This window comes from Poecilia formosa, unplaced genomic scaffold (genome assembly GCF_000485575.1).
Source record: "Poecilia formosa unplaced genomic scaffold, Poecilia_formosa-5.1.2 Scaffold56, whole genome shotgun sequence".
NCBI classification, from domain to species: domain Eukaryota; kingdom Metazoa; phylum Chordata; class Actinopteri; order Cyprinodontiformes; family Poeciliidae; genus Poecilia; species Poecilia formosa.
In genome coordinates, this window is record NW_006799995.1 from 157,651 (window position 1) to 178,276 (window position 20,626).

The following is a 20,626-nucleotide window of genomic DNA, read 5'->3' on the forward strand; positions in this document are numbered from 1 at the left end:
GTGTGCTGCGGGCCATATGAAAAACTGAGGAAGAGGCCCAATTGCAACGATATCCTGCCTTCTCCAGATGATCTGGTTACTGTACAGGACTCACGCCACGAGCGGAGACCTACAGTACTGTGTTGATACCGTGCCTGCAAACCCGTATGCAGGAGTTTTGTGGGATGGGCCACCGAAAAGCAACGTGTTGTTTTGAAGTAGGAGAAAAATGATGCAAAACGTTCTACGTGTAAAGATATGAAAAAAGTGCATTTATATTTAGCTTCANACTACTTTTTATTTTACATCGCAACACTAGCATCAATACACAAAGTGTGATTTTGCGCTCAGATCTTTATACTGAAAAATGCCAATACACTTCATCATGAAAGCAAACAGCCATCAACATATCCTGCTATGCTAATACAACTTTTGATCACAATAAATAATATAAGGTTTTATACTCGCATATACTGGTAACTTGTGAAGTATTTATGAACATGTTCAAGTGAGGTAGAATTGAACAGTTTTTGGAGGACAAAATGAATTTTTTTTCTAACAAGCAGGATGACTTTGGTCCCAATGTGTCAAAACAAACAAATATGTGAATATAATTTTGATATCACTCTAGCTGAGTGGGTCGAATGTTTCTTGCTAATGAGGCGACGTAGATCCTTCCCAGAATTAAGGCGATTTCGGCTTCGTCATCAAGCGTCGCCGACTCCAAACTGGGGCTCAGAAGAAAATTGGGCTTTTTCCAAATCCGACGACCCTAGACATGTGAATTAAAGTGTTGGCAGTTCAATTAAAGTCAAAAACAAGTCTTTGTCAAGAGGGTATTTTCCCTAGTTAAATTAAGTTTTATTTCACACTTCCCTTTGATTCACAAAACATAGAAAAATGCATTCGAAACCACTTCAAACACAAACTTTCAATGGGAACTATTCAAACATTCACCAGGAACATCTTCCAAACTTCAGCACTCTTTCAGTGTTTTTCCCCCTCCCGTCACACAGACTTCACAAACAAAGTCACATTTTCACACAAAGAGGGTGGTAACAAGGAGAAAGTAAGACGAGCATTCACATCGCATTGGACAGCAAGAAAAGATCTACTAAAAGATACAGATATTCATAGCACTTGACAATTCAGTGTGATTTCTTTTTTTTTTTTAATATAAAGAATCAGGGATGGATAGAAAAATGATACGAGTAAGCAGAAAACTCAGGGATCTTGAGATGCAAGAAATGTCCTTGTGATGGTCACTGAGAACACACACGTACTTTGCTTCTTCCTCTCACACTCGCACAAAGCCACAGGTTCTTCTCACCTCTCCCAGGCATTTGTCTTTCAAAAAATATATAAATAAAGCACAAACAGTTCTTGCTTTCCTTCCTTTTGCTCACTCTCATTCGGTCCAACACCAAATCCACTCATCGAGATCAAAAAGCGACAAGGGCAGACAAGATTTCTATATCCCGAAAAGAGGAAAGAAAAAAAAAAAAAAGAGGGGGAGGGGAGAGAAAAGAAAGGCAACACCCACCGTCTAACACTGTATACGCAGAGTGAAGTTGTGTTCTCGGATGATAAAGCATTTACACGTGGGAGGAGGGGAAGGGATACTGAGATCTGCCGAACATTGCAGCCAATGACGCGACTCCTCCCGGGAAATTGTGAAAGAGTTGGTGAACTGCGGAAGAAACGTTCATGAAGGCGTTTCCAAAGGAAAAGAAAAAATAAAACAAACCAAAGAAATACAATATGATGCATAAATATATATAATTATCTCACAGCCAGCTTTCGACAGACTGCGGGGAGACCTCAACATACTCGTGCACGTTTATGAACAGTTATGGTGCATGCACGGCCGTCTCTTCATAACATATTCTCACAAACGAAACTACGCAGGAGGATTCCACAAACTAAATGTTTTACCCATTCAATGCATGACTACACAGTCAGTCACACAAGTAGAAATGTTTGCTTTTACTAAAATAAAAGGCAGTGTTTCTTTCTTAAATAAGATATAAGCCATTCCTTCCTGTAGGTATACTTACCAGATTTGCCTAACAGCAAGAGAAAACGTCAACTCTCACCTAGCTCTACATTCCCCAGCTAGAAGACTTGGACTCCATTGACGTGCCAAAGCCGGAGCTGAAGCCGCTGCTGGAGGCCGTGTTAGTGCCTCCGGCCCAGCCCAGGCTGGCTGAGCTGGGGCTGCTGTAGCTGGTGCTGGCAGAGCTATACGTCTGATCTCTGGTGGTTGAGGCTGTGCCTGCCGCCGTGGTCAAGCCCTGCTGGTTAGCCAGCATGCCCATCATCCCCCAGCTGCTCTGCAGTGCCGCCTGAGCTGCTGCCACCATCGCTGGGTTAAGGCCCAGAGCCCCAAAGTTAACCCCTCCACTACCGCTGCCTAGCCCCCCGCGATTACTGCCGTAGCCCTGACTGAACCCGCCAGCCCCAAACCGACCCCGATCCATCATTTGCCTACTGTTATTGTGTTTGGGCTCAGCGTTGGAGATGTGCACGCTGACGCCCTTGATGATCAGGTCCTCTCCGCACAGAGCCTGGGCGACCTAAGGAAGAACAGAAGGAGAACATTTAACACCGCAGGCTGTTGATTACTTCAGTCTATGGATGAACAATACTATTCCAAACAGTTTGTGCTTTCTTCATTAATTCAATGCTTTGCAAAAGTATTCACCCCTCTCAAACGTTTCCGCATGACAACTGGAGACTTCAGTGTAAATTTAGGGACATTTGTGGTGATAAATCAACTATTGAGCAGCTCTTACTTTTAAGGAGGAAAGAAAATGTATGTTCTTCATTTGTTTTTACAAAAAAATTGTGTAGTCAGAATTTGTCTTCTATGTTTTTTGCTGCACATACAGCGGCAAGTCTTTTCAGGTATGTCTTTACCAGCTTTGTGTGTTTTGAAACTGAAGTTTTAACCCATTCATCTCTGTAAAATAATTCAAGCTTAATATAAACACACATTTGTGCATGTAAAATAAATAACGTGACAAATGTTTGAGAGGTATGAATGCTATCGATTCTTACTGTAACATCAGCTATCTTAAAATTTGAGCTAATATTCAGTGTAAGTGAAGAGTAGCAGCTCTGACCTGATCATCAGCAAACGTGACAAATGCAAAGGCCCGGAAAGGTTTGGGAATGAAGACATCAGTGACTTCACCGTACTGCATGAAGTACTGCCTCAGATCGTCCGTCGTCATGTCCTCTGTGCAGCGGCCGACAAAGATTTTACGGCTCCGCATCGGTTCGTCGGGAGATGCCTGACGAGAGAAAGAAGCCCAGTCAGGTTATAGATGGAGCGATTGATTGCGTTCAATCTATTGTGATGACTTAGAAAGTGATTTTCAAAACTTCTAAACCGCTTTAACGAAGGAATGCGACTACATCTTAACAGTGAAAGAAAACATCAACTTCTCATTTTCCAGAGTATTCTGCTACGGTGTCCAGCTTACCTTTGAGTTGGGAAGTTTGCAGTCACACCATCGTCCATCAATCATGTGTCTCTGAGCAATGACTTTGGTTTGCGTCTCATAGTCTGCAAAGCGGACGAACCCAAAACCTTTTGAGTTGCCAGTTTTTGCATCTCTCTTCACCTGGGAACAGCAAAGAGTGAGAATGCCAGATTAATTTCCACTTTAAAGTTGCTATTCAGTCTAGTTAGAACTTAATATTGAGGGGGAAAAAACAGGAGCATTTAAAGTTAAATGAGACATCAGTACCTGTACCATAATGACCTCCCCAAAGGTGCTAAAGTAATCCTTCAGGTCTTGTTCTGTTGTTTTCCAAGGCAACCCGAGGACTATGAGGTCTGACGTTTTCTGAAAACCTCTTTTGATTTTAACAGCCGACGCCGCGTCAATTTCCTCCATCTTCCTTTTGTTATCTGCAAAGAACAAATAAGATTCTGGCGTAAGAAAAACAAAAAAAACAATCACAAAAATCTAATTAGACACACAGAGAACAAAAAGTAAACATCCACAGAATCAACTATAAACCAACACCATTTATTCTGTGCCATTACGTATATTTGATATTTAGCTATGTTTATTAATGATGCAGCTTCAGGTTAAGTGTCATGATTTAGTGACAGGTTTGTAACAAATTTGTAAAAAAAAACAAAACAAAACAAACAAACAAAAAAAAACTTATGTTACAAGCCACTATTACACCTCCTGACTACCTTAGAAAGCATTTAAACCCAAGAATGTTTTTTTTGTTTGCAGATTCAGGAAATCATGTTTGACTTTAGCTTTTCACCCAACAGTTTAATTTGTTGTTTATTGCCACAATACTGAGGTCAGAATGGTTCAGGTCTTACCTGTCTGACAGGATTTGATATCGTTTTGTTTATTTATTTATTTATTTTTAGCTCCTCTCACTTGTGGAGTTTTATTTTTACAAACAAATTATTTCTTTAGGCTTCATCTTCAGACCATAAAACATCCCGTTTCATTTGAATGCTGGCTCTGACACTTGTCATACAGATCTGGATGGATTGGAGCCTTTTCAAAAGTCACACATCAAACCTTTAAGGGTGATGTATAATTCAAATCTTAACTTTGACAAACGGATTTGGTTAGACACATGGGGATCCATTTTTAAAGTTAGAACTCTGTTGTAATTGGAAGTCTTAAAACACTGGATCCACAGTTTAATTGCACCCCAATTTAATTGGTTATTTTTATTGGCCCTTCTTCATTTTCTAAGTGATTTTAAACATGTTTTTGTTTACCAATGATGCACTGAATGGACAGGCACTTGTAACTCTTAAGTTCTGGACCAAACTGCCCCTCATCTAAAAACAAATCGTTACTGAATGGCTTTTAATACCTTAAAAGAGCTAACATTTTTCTGTTGAACCATGTTGATCATTTACCTATTGTAACTTGTGATTTCTTGACTTGTCTGTATGTTAGTTTTGTGCTTTTGTGTTGTATTCTTAATTATACTACTTTTTGCACTATGCCTGAAAAATACATTCTATATAAATAACCTTGAATTTTTTTCTGAAACAGTGAAAAGTTTTTGAGGGATTTACGAAGGAGTGTGGATGTGGATGATAAGTATTGTTTTCACACCAAACTCTAAAGAAAACCTATACACTGTGCTCTGCGTTAGCTTTTGCTATCTTTAGGAATTTGATTATAAAGTAACACAACTAGTAATGCAGAATAAAAAGCATTTTATAATGGGTTTTGTGCAATAGCTGCTAAATCTCTGACTGCACACTCGCTTTGAATACAGGCTGAAGTTTGCAGACAGTCTGCTGGTAAAAAAAAAACAGGAAAAGCATATCCTGTCTCACCTTTGGGATAGTTTACGACATAGACCAGGTTTCCCCAGCTGCTCTCTGGTGCATGCAGGACGCCCTCCACCAGCCGGACCCCCCTCATGCACTGGGACTCCGGGTTTCTGTACCGAAGACCGCAAGCCCCCGGGAACTGGGCTGATACCGAGGATAGTAGAACAGTCCCATCGTCCTCTGAGGGGATCTCCATGGGCTCCTCGTTCTCATCCTCAGCCACCCGAATGTACAGCTCTGACATTTTGCTCCGGGATGGCTGAGCGCTGGTCCGAGAGCAGTCAGCTGATGACGGAGCTCAAGTTGCTGGTTAACCACTGAGGCTCAACGCGAGTTGGAAGGTCTTAAACGTGGCTCAAATTTTCTTCGGTTTAAACAAAAGAAGTAAATGTACAACAACGGAAGTCAGGAGCAGACAAACCGTGCTCATTCGACAGTTGTAACATTTAAAAGCTGGCGGTCATGAAAGCCCGATGTTTTCTCTCAACGGAACACGTAAACAAGTTAGCCAGCTAGCTAAAGAGCTAGCAAACTCAAAGCAGCTCGGAAAATGAATGACTATGTTTAATGTCAGCGAGTAAACAACTCTTATTCCGGCTTACAAGTGTGTAATCGAAAATACAATGCAAACAAAAACCTCCACAAGTTGTTATTTTCGGTGAAATTTCATGAACGAAATCTGCACAGCTACTCACGGCTAACAAAATGGCCGCGGACCGCTCACCTTGTAAAGATGACATCATCGTGCTGGAACAGCTCACTTTCATGTTTCTGTAGGGGAGGTGGAAAAATAAAAATAAATGAAATAAACATTATTACCACTGGTAATCTCTTTGAATAAATCATAGTTCGTGTTTTTGACGCTGTGTTAATGTTTTTGTCTTGCGGTTTTTGGTTTACAAATCTTAAGCGTAGTGACGTCTTCTTAAGGCAAAACCACGACGACTCACGTTAAAAACCGAAACAAAAGGGACTCAAGTTAATATTCTGGAAAATTGGATATGTACTTTTTAAAAATATGAAGCAAACTTAAAATAATTACCGTAAATTTGTATTAAAAAAAAATCCTAAAAAAAATAATTATTATAAATATTAATTACTCTGTACAATCTTTATTCTGTGCAGACAATGCTGAAATAAAACAAGCTGGTGCAGAGATTACTACATATAACAAATAAGAAATAAAATGGTTATGTTGAATTTATGTAAATCCCTTCAAACTATATATTTTTGCATAATATTCTTAGCAATAAACAAAATAACGGAACTTTTTTGGGAGTGTCACATCAGAAAGACACACAGAAAGCAGAAGCAAGCAATACAGTGTCTTTATTGCTTATTATTATAAGGTGAGTTTTTAGTGTGAGTTATAAGCATCGCTAGAAAAACCTACATGTATTTAGGTGAAATTAATAAACTCTTTCATTTCTACATTTGAAAGTGAATTAAATTCTGATTCATGTGCCGTTCTGTGAAGCAGGTTGTATTTTCTGCAGTGCAGAAAGGAGAGGGTTCAAACATAAAAGTATGGGCTGGGTCATGATTGACTTGGAGTCTGGTCTTACAAAAAAAAAAAAGATCTGATTATCATTTATTAAATCCCAAAGTTGAAGACTATGATAAAATTGAAAGTATTTGCAAAAGGTTGGTAGAGAAAGCTGTATTACAAAAGTCTCTTAAATTACAGGTTTAGTGCAATAAAAAAAAGACATTGTGGTGCTGTTCTCAAAGCAGTTGTCAGACAGTGTGACTGATCCAATACCTTCAGCATGTAACCTTGTTTGTTCTCCAATTCATAATAACTTTAATTACCACTGACATGAAAAGTAGAACTAAAATCCAGGTGGCCCCATATTCTGATTGCTGATGGTCAAAAAATGTGACAAAGTCAGACATTAAGGGAAATAATTTGAGCTTCAAGCCAAACATTTTTCCACTAGATGGACAGAGCTTAGGTAAACATGTAAGAATTTAGTGACACCAACTCATACACAGGACCAAAAGTTTAGGTTTTCACAGACTCATGAACAACAAGTTAGACCCATGTTGTTTCTCCAGATATGCTTCTACCCCTCCAACCCCCACACCTTTAAAAACATACTTTTTCCTGTTGTCTATATATATTTATTGATAACATCAACTCCAAATAAGACAGTGGTTCTAATTTCGAAATGCTGCATGGGTTTGACCAGATGAGGAAGCAATGACAAAGAAAATGCAACGATAAAGCTCTGGTGCTCACTGGTGTTCAGCAAGGAGGAGACAAGACAATTTGTGACTCTTACCATTCTTGCAATACAAATACTGCAAATCAAGGATAGTGCTGCCGTACTGGTACATGTTTCAGCTAAGCTATAAAATGACGCAACACAAATGTTGTGTGACGCAGCAACAAACTTTTCACACATTTGCTCAAAAGGTAAGCAGCTATGAGCAATTACAGCCCTGTGCTGATAACAAACATCTCCCGCAGGCGTGCCACAGAGTAGATGTGCTCACCTTCAAAGAGACAAATCACAAAACGCATTGGAGCATGGAGAACATAGTGCCATCCGAAGGTGAGTGTGCCGATGATGAACACAGTAAAACTAAAGAGGTGATTAATTATTGGATGTTATTGTGACCATTAGCTCCTCCGCTGCATTTAATAGAGCCACAGTTGGCTCTGTTTTTGTTTGTCACTCAGTCATGCCTAACCTGAACACTTTATGCTGAGTTTTTTTCAGCCTCTGCCTAAAGTGAGATTTAATAGACTAAGTGCCTAACATTAGGAATTGAGATCCGCTATTGACAGGTCGTTGCTTTGACAGCAAAACGTCTCCGACAAGTCTGGTTTAACTAAGAACATCTGGAGTCTGTTGAGATTTCTGCTGCGTAAAGCAGAGTTAAAGCTTTGGACAATTTCAGAAAAACAGAAAAGTATTTTAGGACTGGAAATGAACACAAAGACTCAGGTGATCTGAACCCACGGATTTTCTGCTGAGGGAAGCATTGCAGCTGTTTTTTGTATTTTATTATTTTGTAATGTGAGGCTGGTTTACAAAAATAGAAAGATAAACGGGTCAACATACAAGGCAATTCAGGGAGAAAAGCTGTTAGAAGCTGTACAAGACTTGAAACTGGGGAAGAGGTTCATGTTCCAACAGGGCAATGGTCCTAATCTCACAGTCTGAGCCAACTCGTGTCACATCAGCACAGATCTAATTGAGAATCTATAAGACTTCAAAATTGATGCTCACACATGTTTTACAATCAGACTGAAATGTAGCTTTTCTGCACATCAAAAATATGAGTATCAACATGTGCAGAACTGCTAGAGAAACACACTAAAACACTATGCCAAAGGTGGCTCTACAAAAATACTGACTCAATAATGAATACATGTGCTTCACAATTGTCAGATTTGTATTTTGGAAAAAAACAGGTGTTACAAGTAAAGCATGTTGTAACCTGAGATGATGTAAAAAAAATAATAATAATAATCAAGGGGTGTGAATACTTCTCCAAAGCAGAAAAAAAAAAAAGTTGTCCTCTTTCTATTTTTTTGCCTCATTTTTTTTTTTAAATCCATCTTTACATTTTCAGGTATTTTTATATCTTCAGTTTTGCTTTAATTCCCATGCTGTGCATACGTTTATATTCGCTAAGGCTGATTAAACAAGCAGAAATATGGGCAGACCTCCGGCAGCTGGGGAGATAATCCAGACGTAGACGGGTGCAGGTGATCTAAAATAAACGCATCCCTTTTCCTGAGCAGCAGACAAAGACACAAGCACCAGGCTCATTTCGTCTCACAGCTGAACAGAATAAAACTAAACATTTTAGTTACACCGTGCCATGTTTCTTTGGTATTATATTCTGGTTGTCTCAATCGGCGCTGAGTTGAATGATGCTTTACCTGTCACCACTGCAGTCTTTCTAACCTCCAGGAGAGGGCAGTATTGACTGTTTTTTCCCAGCTTTGTTTTAATAGGCTGCAGCTTGCCCTCCAGGCCTGTTCCAAGCGAACCAGTTTTGCGAGTTTTTGTACCCGCACAAACAGACTAATTTTTAATTATGCTATAAATCATGTTATACTCTAAACATGTCATAACCCAAAAAATAAATTACACGCGGTAATATCGCATTGCCAACATTTTTGCTGCGTTATCTTGCTTTCGCCTTATCACAAACATAATTGTTAAACAGAATTGCATATTTGTAAAGAAATCTGAGGTAAAGAAATATATATTTTTGCTCCAAAGATAAGCCTTTTTTTTGGTGTCACCTTTGTTATTGTGACCTCTTGACATGCACCAAAGCTCCTGCAGATGACAACAGCGCAGTGTTTTGCAGTTACATGCATCATATACAATGGGCCATGGGGCAGAAAATCTAAACTTCCTAGAGCCTTTGGTTCCCATCTGCTCTGTGAACTCATGAACAGGAAATGGAATAAGCTCTGCAAAAAAAAAAAAAAAAAAAGGCACACCAACATCCTCCTTCTTTTCATGTGGCCTATTGCAGCTATTAGCCTTTCTGTGTATCGACTGTTAAGTCTCTTTACAAAAAAATCTCTTTCATGTTCTACTGTTTCTTTTTTGTTGTAATTTCAGTCGGAGCATATGGTTGGCACATCTGGGGGATGCTAAGCATGGTAGCACCCAGCCCCCAACACACACACACACACACACACACACACACATATACACATATTGCTCCTGTTAAGTGATCCATATATGGTCTTCATTGTCATTGCAGATAATCACTCATCGCTGCTATAAACAGGTCCTCCTTACTGGTCGTCTTAGGTTTTTGGAAAAATAACCTTTCTTCGTGTTCGCATATCTCCTTGTCTTCACCCGCCGCGTGCTGTTTGAGCATTTCTGCAGACTCAACCATGAAAGTGCAAAACCACAGAAAATGTGCACTGTTATAAAACCAGAAGGCTCAGCGACAAAACCGTGCAGCTTCTGTCATGTGACCACAAACAAGCAATCAGATCAGGAAAGTAGGTGAGTGTATCTCGTTTCATTTCCTCTCAAGCAGATGCATTTAATCCCACTTTGATTGAAATAAGGAGTCATTAAAGGAGATTTAACGATGCCAACATGAAGTGAAAATCACTATTGTGTGCAACTTTACGCCGTTAAATGACACTTCTGCCAGGCAGACGAGGTTCACATGCCAGCGGAGAGACACACGAGGGAGGAAGAGGAGGTTGAAGGAAGGCTATGTGTGGCTCTGAGTGGTTTGCCGAGCCTCTTCATCTCTTTCAGCGGGTAATTACAGAATCATGGGTCAACCACGCATGTAACCACAGTTGCATTGCACAGTAGCAGATGTCCTCTTGGCATTCTCTAGCAAAAAAGGTAAATAAAAACAGATGTGGCCGGTTGCTATACAGATCTTGGCCAAACTTATGCACACCACTAATTGTTCCCATGTGGGCCCACTGAGCCGGAGCAGTGCAAGGAGAGGCAAGGGAAGGCAAGGGGTGGGTATGGCCTGTTTGAGAAATGCTGGTTTTTCTCAGGAGGAGAAATTTATGAATGGGAGAGGGAGTCTGGTGGCATAGCTGTGGTGGTGTGTGTTTATTTTGCTATGTGTAAAAAGCAGGCTTCCCTTGTCCGATTCAAAATTAGGTTTTTTTTTTTCCTCTGTTTCCTCTGCAGGTCTCCTCTCTACTTGATCACAACGGTTCTTTGAGTCAAGCTGTGCCTGACTGGATGTGAGCCAGGTGTGCTGCGGGCCATATGAAAAACTGAGGAAGAGGCCCGATTGCAACGATATCCTGCCTTCTCCAGATGATCTGGTTACTGTACAGGACTCACGCCACGAGCGGAGACCTACAGTACTGTGTTGATACCGTGCCTGCAAACCCGTATGCAGGATTTTGTGGGATGGGCCACCGAAAAGCAACGTGTTGTTTTGAAGTAGGAGAAAAATGATGCAAAACGTTCTACGTGTAAAGATATGAAAAAAGTGCATTTATATTTAGCTTCAATGAGTTGAGATTAAATATTTCGGTTCCTCTTTGATCAGACCATCTTCCACATGCTGGCAGTCCCTTTCATGATTTATTATTTTTTTTGGCAAACTGCAAACAGAAGTTATCATGGCTTTCTTTAACAGTTGTCCTGTTGATCGACTCTTCCACCTGAGCTGCGACTCTCCTCCAGAGTGACCGAGGTTCTCTCTGCCGTTTTCCCCGATTCTCTTTTCACCCAGCCTGTCATTCCAGGTTCACAGCCACAGTTTGCATTTGCGCAACACTCTTTTCGCTTTGAGATCACGGACTGAACGTTGTTCTGTGAGATGTTCAAAGCTTTTACAACTTACCCTCGCTTTAAGCTTCTGCTCAACGTCCTCCCTGACCTGACAGCTGTGTGTCTTGGCCTACATGATGCTGTTGTTCATTAATGTTCTCTGACAAACCTCTGAAGCAGCTGGATTTATACTACGGCGACTGGTCGGAATGGATTGAGCACCACAGTAAAGATTGGTAAATACAAATTATTGAAAAAAAAAAAAAAAACATGAATCTTTTGCTTCCCACTTTACAGACATGTTCTAGCTGTGCTGGCCTATCACCCGAAACCCTTAAATGAATAGAGTTCAAAAGGCATGGATACTTTTCCAAGGTACTGCACAGGCGATCTTGCCAGAGCGCACGCTGCAAAAATCCCATGTAACGGCCTAATTCAGTCTGATGTTTCATCTTCCGTTGAGCTGGAATGCGATCCATCCTCTTCTCGCCACAAACCCACACCCACATACACTTCCACGTCTTCCACTGTGAAACAGGCTGCCAGCAGCGTGTGCCTCCTCTCCCTCGCTCATTAACCGCAACTGTCAGATCCTCCAGATGAGGAGCAATTAAACCAGATAATAAACACTCGCCATCAATTCCTGTTTGTTGTTGTTGTTGTTGTTGTTGTCGATGGTGTCGAGCTGGGGGCTCCTCTCCTGCCACCTCGGTGCTAACTAGTACTTGAGTAAAACACAGGAGCGAGCAGAAAGGGGAGAGTCCCCCATCGTAGCAGGGGAAGAGGCCCGTACCTGACGACGGGGGAGAAAAAATAAATAAATAAAAAAAATGGCGCGCGGCGAATGTTAACAATTAGATCCTAATCAGACGCAGCTCACAGAGGCTGTTCTTTCATCCCAAAGCTTCACAGACAAAAAGCAAACAAAGTGAAACAAACTGTCAAGATAAAACACGGCTCTGGCAATGTCTTAAGGTTTCTTAGAGGGCAGAGATCTCACTGTGTGCTGCTGTAGAGACTCTTTGGTGTCTAGCTCTTATGTTTGAGCGACATAACCACTCTTCATCAGAGTGGGTAATGCCGAGAGAGAACGTGCTTAAAGGTGAAGCGAGATGGACCTGCTGTTTGAATGGGTATTTTTGAGGAACGCCCTCTGTTTGTTCCTTTCTTTATACTGAATTGTTGACAATTATTTATTTATTTACTTATTTTTTTGAACCAGGACATCTTCTAACAAGCCGAACTCTTCTTGACCTGAAGCATGTCACAGATCTGCGTGGTTCATTCATCATTGTTGAGCATGTGAGAAAAAAACACATAGTTGCTTGGATGGTTTTCCACTTAAATTTGAAGGCTGGACAAAGCGTCCTTCTTTAAAGACAATACCCCTTTCCTCCAAAGGCTATAAAAACATGTATACAGCTGTACAAGGAGTTTCCTGATCCAGAGGCAAAATATGCTGTCAGATGTTCCTATTACCAATCAGGATGTCGTGGCCTTGGAAAAAAGGGCCCAAGAAGAAAATGTGGCTGGTTCCAAATAAAAAAAAAAAAAAGGTGAAAAAAAAAAACGATCTGATTTCCCTTTCGGTGTGGAAAAGCTGACGTGACCACTTGTTTTGAATCCATATTTCCCACAAAAACACCCTCAAAACTAAACAAAATTGACAGTGTTGGATTTATCGTCCCGCTCTCTTTTGTCTTCAGTCGCCACTGTTTGTGCTTTTGCCATGGCAACAGAGGGGTTATTTATCTTTACAGGCCTTTTTACAATAACGTCCCTTTCCTGACCAAACAACAGAGGAAATATCAGGTCAAGCCTCTTCCTCCTTTCTTAATGATCGGGTCAATTCGGCCGCCGTGCTCCAGATGGATCGCTCGCATGTCGCCTTGCAGCTCTGTGTACAGTTTCTGATGAAGATTTCCGTCGTCTCAGAGTGCGCACGTTTTATTTTAAACACTTTTCTGTTTCTAAAATGTTACAGGAAAGGAGGTTTTCTATTTATGTCCAAGATGTCTGAGAACTCGACAAGCCAGTTTTGACAAAAACACTAGATGGAGACAGAAAGCTGACTCCCAGTTGGGAAATGTCATCAAAAGAAACGGAGAGGTCACCGTTTTAAATATTTTTACACATGCAAAGTTGGAGAAATGTATCTCTGAGAAGCATAAATCTGAAAGTCATATTCATAGAATAATCTGCTTCTCTCAGATAAAACGTGTGCACTCATCTGCAAACATTCTTCTTTTGACTTTTAAGTGCCATCTGCAGGCGCTACCAGGCCAGTTTTATAGAGGCACGTGGCCTCTATAAAAACCTGAAGGAAAAAAAGTTGTCACCGTTAAACAACAAAGTACATAAAGATCCACTTTAAGCTATTACAAGAAAGTCTGACTGCTTGCAAGAACGTAATGAAACTAGGAAGGAGAAAATAATCGTGTTTAGCAGTGTTCATGCAAATGAGTCTGGATTGTGAAGCTAGTTGGACACAAAATACTCTATAAATGTTCAGATTATTTACGATATGTTGCTACAGGTGAAGTTACACTTGCCCAAACCTGGAAATTGGAAGTTAGACAAAATGCCTTATCTAAATGTTAAATGGGTTCAGGGCTTTACAAAAATATTATGTTGAACTGAGGAAACAGTGATTTAGAGAATAGCATCAATAGGAAAGTAGAGAACTCTCTTGCTCCTTCGTGTATCTGAAATGTTTTATGAAGATTAACATTAAATGCAGATTCATACAGTTAGACCCAAAATTATTCTAAAATTACTCACACCACAGACAGATAAAGGATTTTCAGACTTTGTAATTTAAGTAAGGTTTCTTTTGGCTGGAGGTTTTTGATTGGCCCAGTCGAATCCTCAACTTGAAACTGAGTGAATATTTGAAGGGAGTTAAAGATTAGGGTGATGGCAGAGAGATCTTTCATTGTCAAAGATTTGAAGATCATAACCAAAGCGAAATAGTCAAAATATTCGAGGAAACGTGCAAAATTCCGGTCAGCAATTGTAGGAAGGGTTTGACTGCTGTAATGGGATTAAGGGCTTTTTTCCAGGGTATAAATAGTTTTTGGCATGCCTTTTTAAAAAAATAAAGTACATAAGCATAGGTAGCTTAAAAACAATAATACACTGTTTCATTATCATCTGAGAGATGTCTGCCTTGTTTTCTCAAATAAACAAATTTCTTGATTCAATATAAATAACTTCCAGCTTGTCAGGGTACGATTAACAAACCCCTGACAGGAACATCAATGGTAACAGTCTGTTAAAGTAGTTTTTTATTTCATCAGTCAGACTTCAGAAATCAGATCTCAACTTTGCAATCAGATTGTCAGGACATCTCACATTTTCTCTCAATTTATCTGAGACTCTGGCTTTAGATAGATAGATAGATAGATAGATAGATAGATAGATAGACAGACAGACAGACAGACAGACAGACAGACAGACAGACAGACAGATAGATAGATAGATAGATAGATAGAAAACATTTAGTTGTCAGGTATGGTTTTTCATCTCCTAACCTGAAAGCCGCTCAGAGCATTTGCAGGCCAATTTCTTCTATCTTCATGAACGGCACTAATAACAGAAGAAACTGACAAAGTAGATGAGGAAGAATTAGGCATAAAGGCAAGAAGTGTGCAGATAGAAAGTGCATGTCACAATTAAATTACTTAATGGGCCAAAGTCCCGCGACAGATCACATGTAATTTACATCAAGAGTCGCTATAATAAAGACTTTGTAAAACTTACATTGAAATTCAATTAGAGTGTTGAATGCATAACCAAAGCCGTGAAAAATGAACTCATTGGGGGTCCCTTTTCATTACTTGCCCCGAGGCAAAAGAGACCATTAATTTAATACATTCCATGTTTTTTCACATGAGCATTTTTAAGTTGGTGCACATTTCCATCCTAATGTATCCAACACAAAGAGAGAGCCTGCCAAAGACTGCATTATACAAGCTGCAAAGAACCCGCACCTCCACCCCCGCCCCCCACTCCACCACCCCCTTCCAGTTGTTACCTTGAGTAGTCGGACCACTTTCAATCAGTCAAGCTTGAAAAACGACCCTTCAAAAATAGCAAAACAAAACAACAAAAGAAGAAATTATGATATAGTATTATTGATTTGCAGAGTGGTGAGTATTTCTGTAACGGGCAGGTGCCGTCCCCATGGTACAATGGCGCCCGCTCGAGTTAGACTGTAAACAGCTAAACGGTAAGTCTTAATTAAGACATTGCTGTTTTATCTTGGAACAGTGGATCTGCACACTTCAGTCGGCCACGAAACGGAGACAAAGCGGGGGGACCCTCGTCAGAAGTTCCACCCTTAAGAGGAGAGCTAATTAAAAGACTATTTCATTAACTGTTCCAGCTTGGTAAATACAAGTTTACCAGGGGTCAATAGATTTTACAACACATAATGATTTGGAATATAATTACTGCGTAAAGGGAGCTGTGAGAAATGCCTTCAAAAAGTTGTTTGCACGGCCGTCCCGGCATGTCAGAGGCCAGGTTGTGTTGTGCTGCCATCGACTTGATGCACCAACAGTCTATCAGAATTCCTTTCACCTTTACGCTGCGCACATCACCGCCAGCAGAACCGCACCGCAGCCGTTGCCGTAAAACAGAAGAAGTACATCTCATTTTGACTGCTAATTTCGATTTGTCCCTCTCCAAATTGCAGGCCCCCCCCACTGCCCCTCCCGATTAGGTCCAGGTTGTCCTGCGCATTTTCTCAAATGCTTTATTGCAGAGGAAGAGAACGTACTTGTGTTTTGTCATGTACTAATTAGTTTAAAATGAACACGCTTTGTTTTTTTTCCTCCCATTGTTTTTCCAGCTCTATACACACAGGCTGCTAATGGATCCAGCTCGAGAGAACAATGCCTCATATAGTAAACTTTTCCCTTAATGAGTGGATGCAAACAGCAGGGCTGTATGTGAAAAGTTATAAACACATACTTTTTTTTTTATTTTAGGGGAGAGAAACGAGAGTGACACTGGAGCCAGTCTGGGCGAGCCTCTGTAAAGTGAGGAAGTATGAAAAAATATTTAAAAAGTCATGTATTATTTATTGGAAAACCGTGAATGTTAGAGCCTCTTTTCCTTGTTTCAGCACGCATTTTTCCATTTGTCTTGTGATGCTAAATTTTTAACGTTTTTCCCCCCACATTCCGTTGATGTTGCATATAATTAGTGACTTTACAGCAAAATTGCTTCTGACACCGCTGTGTTCACAAATTAGGGGACTTCAGATTGGGAGGATTCAACTGGGAAAGTGGATCTGAGAGAAGTACTGAGTTGTCTAAATATTACATGTACAGCCTGAGAAAAGTGACAAAATCGGCCGAATTAACAGAAAAGATGTGAAATCTAATTAAGAAAAAAAATAAATAAACACTTGGCTTATTTATATATGCTTGGAAAGCTCATCATGTTTTCAAGAGCAGGCTGTGCCCTCTGCAAACACACATCATCTGTAGGGAAAAAAAAAAAAAGGGCAGGAAATGCTGAAGTGCATAGTTGATTTATTTATTTTCACCCAGACGGATACTCAGAGCTTTATACAGATTTTGCCATTTGGAGGCTGAAATAATGGATGGGGCACTCATCCATTTTTAATTTCGCCGTGTTGTGTGAAGGGTAAACATGATGTTTGAGATGTCTTTTCTGTGCTGAACGGTGTTTTCTTTATTGTGCGACTGTGTATCAGGAGTGAAAACTAGTCACGGAAGTATAACAAGGCACTGAGGGTCAGACATGCTGGAAATCATTTTTTTTTCTAAGAGGGAATTGCTACAAATAAACTAATACAGGGTTATTGCATTTGATTTCCCTCAGAAGTCATAACATGTAAAACAAAAACAAATAAAAAAAGAGAAGAATTTACAATGTGGATCTTTGTTGTGATGAATTAAATTAACAATAGAAGATGATAACAACCAGGCATGGGCTGTTACTACAGATTTGATAAAAACAAAAACAAAAAAACACACCCAACAATTTATTACCGTGCTACAACTACTATTTATTGTAGATGTAGGCCTATTGGATTTTTACATATGAGAAACCTGAACTTCTCTTTCATTATATTTCCCACAAGGTTCTAACCAATACCAGCACTGTCAGGTGCTTTGTCTAAAACACTAACAAAAAAAGATTCATGCACCGTAAAAAACCTTAAAAAGAAAACATCTCTAATTTACAATAAAATATGGTAAAACATTTTTGCAACCACAGAATTTTACCATACGAATACGGATTTTACCGTATTTAAAATTCTGCCAATCACAGCTACAGTAGTGTACCGTAAATTAGAAACATGCCAAAGTTCTGCATGATCAAAGAATTAGCAAGGCAATGCAAATACAGTCTGACCAAACATCTTTGCCCTCTCTTTCAAGCATATGCAAGTTTTTAAACGTACATTTAAAATTAGCATCCATTTGTAACAAAGCTTGCTGTCGATATTAACTTCTGCAGCGGTTAGCCGGGCCACAGCGCTAACACTAGCTTCTACGCTGTATTGTGCCAGCTTAACTTTTAAAAAGATCTCGTTCTAAATTTGACTGACGTGCTGAAACGTAATAAATTTCTTTACAGTTCACAATCTTAAAATTTTGAGTTAGTCTGTTGTATCATTTTTACGGTTAACATTTTCTTCTCATCACGTAGTATTTCCGACGTAGCCTTCGCCGTCTTATTTTCATTTAGTTTAATCTCTATTGATCTTTTCACTCATAACTTTTGTTTTGATTCAGCTGGGTACCTGATGAAGTAGCTCTCATTACATGTTCTCTTTTTATAGGTAGAAAGTGAAATGGGTCTTAAATTCAGGAACTAATATCATCACTAGCTGAGCCAAATCTTACTTGCTCATTGTACAAGCTTTATCAACATGTGAAACGGGTAAAATTCAGCAAGACCAAAGAAAGTCTACATCTTTTTTTCAAGCTACAACTAGTGGAAGTGTTGAACTGCTGCTTTTTAACTTCCTGTAGAAGCAGATGCAGAGCTAATGTTAGCTTTTATGTTTCTACTGTAGTGCTAGTAAACCCCTAACAAGGACAAGCTGTAAATTCGGTTCACAGAGGTTAAAATTTAATGAATGTATGCTCCTAGTTCACCACTGAGACACTTTAAACTAAATTCACAATCCCACAGTGAAGTAGTTCACAAAGGGGTAACTTTTCATACAGAGGGTTAAAAAGTGAAGTTTGAAGAGAGAGCAATAACAGGATGAACTGTGCCTGCTTACACACACACACACACACACACACACACAACTGTCCCCGTGTTCTTGTCTCGATGGGTAAAAAATTATTTTTCTGCCAAAAGCAATCAAATATTTTCTCCATTTATAGAACAGTCATTATTGAATAGTTGCTGGAGTATGTAACTTTTACAAAAAATATGTCTTTTACATACTTGCTAAAACGGTCACCATGGCGGTCACAGTATGTTAAGAGAAAAGATCAATCTACTCCACCTCCTCTCTGAGCTTCTATTATCGTCTGAAGAAACGCACAACTGACCAATCAGAGCCAGAAGGAGCGCTGTCAGTCAACTCGCCGCTAAATGTGCCAATGGCAAAGAATCAATTTACCGTTACAGGAAAACTGTAAAACTGGCTATGCTAACTAGCCTAGACAGGCTTTGCTGACGCACAGAGCAAGTGGTCATGATTGACAGCGCTATGACCCGCCTCCTGGCACTGATTGATTACTATTTAGCACTTGGCGCACTGGGAGAAGGCATTGGAGCTCCATTTTTCCAGATTATCTGTTTCCCAAAGAGACAGAAGCTAATTTCAAGTCATCAATTTTTTTTTAAAGTTTCATATATATGTACATATCAAGCATTTTTATGGGAACTAAAGATAACATAGTTACTCGATTGTGCTACTAAAAGGCACTTTGTGAATGGAAAGTCCATAGTGCGAGTCGAGCTCATAATTAGTTCAAGTTCATCGTGTGAAAGAAATCCACTGCAGACCTCAAAGTTCTCTAAAAAGTTTTTTCCGCTCATTAGGGGGAACATTTGAACACGCTGTAAAACAGGATTTGTTTTCAGTTGTGGTGTTTTTATTCCCATCCTCTCGTAGGTCTGCGCAACAGCCTCCAACATAATTTGTTAGCATCTTTGCTTATGAAAATATACAACATTCCTTGCAACCAATTTATTTCTGTCTTTCACGTTTCTGTTGAGTTAGGTTGCCATAGTTTTTTTAATGACCAATCAAGTCTGACCATCCAAGAAAAAAAAAAAAGAATAAACATGCACGTGCGTATAAATTCAATCACTGTTGTTAATTAATTCGTAGTCTTCTGAGATCTAAGGACAGTGATGTTTGATGACAGAAAGTTCACCCAAGGGAAGTTGTCTGGGAGAAAATCTGGGAAACTCACAAACACAGGCTCTCAGATCTTGCCGATAATTTGGGATCATTTTTAATAAGTCGTAATTACGCAGAGGGTCTGATTGTGCTCCGCAGCCCCTGAAAATGAAATATGTTGCATCGGGGCCTGGCGGTAAAGGATATTGCTTGCCGTTCATACATAATTGAGAGATCTTGAATGTCAAACCAGTGGGAGAAAATGCAACAGAAGCAACAGTACACCTCGGCACAAAAACCTGCAGAGCACTGTTTCTCTGCTCAGAGGAGAACATGTGTTATAGGGAGCACTGGTGCGCCTGAACTAGGTATAATGAAAGGTTTTTGATTTTTTTTATTCAAGATTGCATTTCCAAATCATCTATTTTAATCCATTTCAAATAAATGGATCAGACGACAACTATCACAATATGCAAAGCGGAAAAAGGACGCATTTTTCTTAACTTTAACAGAAAAGCTCAGAAGATGAAGGATGTTTTTAGCCTGTCCTCTTTCTCTGCTGGTCTCTGATGGAGGCTGGAGGACTGGCAGCAGGAAACAGATAACCTGACTTTGTTAGTGTATGAAATACACAAGAGCTGCCATGGAAGCTCTTTATTTCCTCCTCCCTCTTCACAGATAAATGACTTGCCGTCTCCCGAGCACGGAGCC

General features: G+C 39.8%; 1 protein-coding gene across 3 annotated transcripts; it reads right to left on the reverse strand.

Annotated features, from left to right (window-relative positions):
* Positions 1–268: 268 nt before the first annotated feature.
* On the reverse strand, positions 269–6,050 carry LOC103138913 (TAR DNA-binding protein 43-like). 3 transcript variants are annotated; one of them, XR_001662295.1, is made up of 7 exons: positions 5,321–6,049; positions 3,735–3,898; positions 3,468–3,608; positions 3,105–3,275; positions 2,471–2,555; positions 1,523–1,669; positions 269–751 (listed from the first exon to the last, which is right to left on the reverse strand). XR_001662295.1 is itself a non-coding variant. In XM_007553305.2 (6 exons), the coding sequence occupies exons 1-6, from the start codon at positions 5,559–5,561 to the stop codon at positions 1,575–1,577; spliced, it is 897 nt and encodes a 298-aa protein (XP_007553367.1). In that variant the 5' UTR covers positions 5,562–6,049; the 3' UTR covers positions 804–1,574. The 3 variants fall into 3 exon arrangements, 2 of the variants coding, with proteins under 2 accessions (XP_007553367.1, XP_007553365.1); XM_007553305.2 differs by lacking the exon at positions 269–751 and having other exon boundaries at positions 804–1,669; XM_007553303.2 differs by lacking the exon at positions 269–751 and having other exon boundaries at positions 1,660–2,555; positions 5,321–6,050.
* Between the last annotated feature and the right edge of the window lie 14,576 nt (positions 6,051–20,626).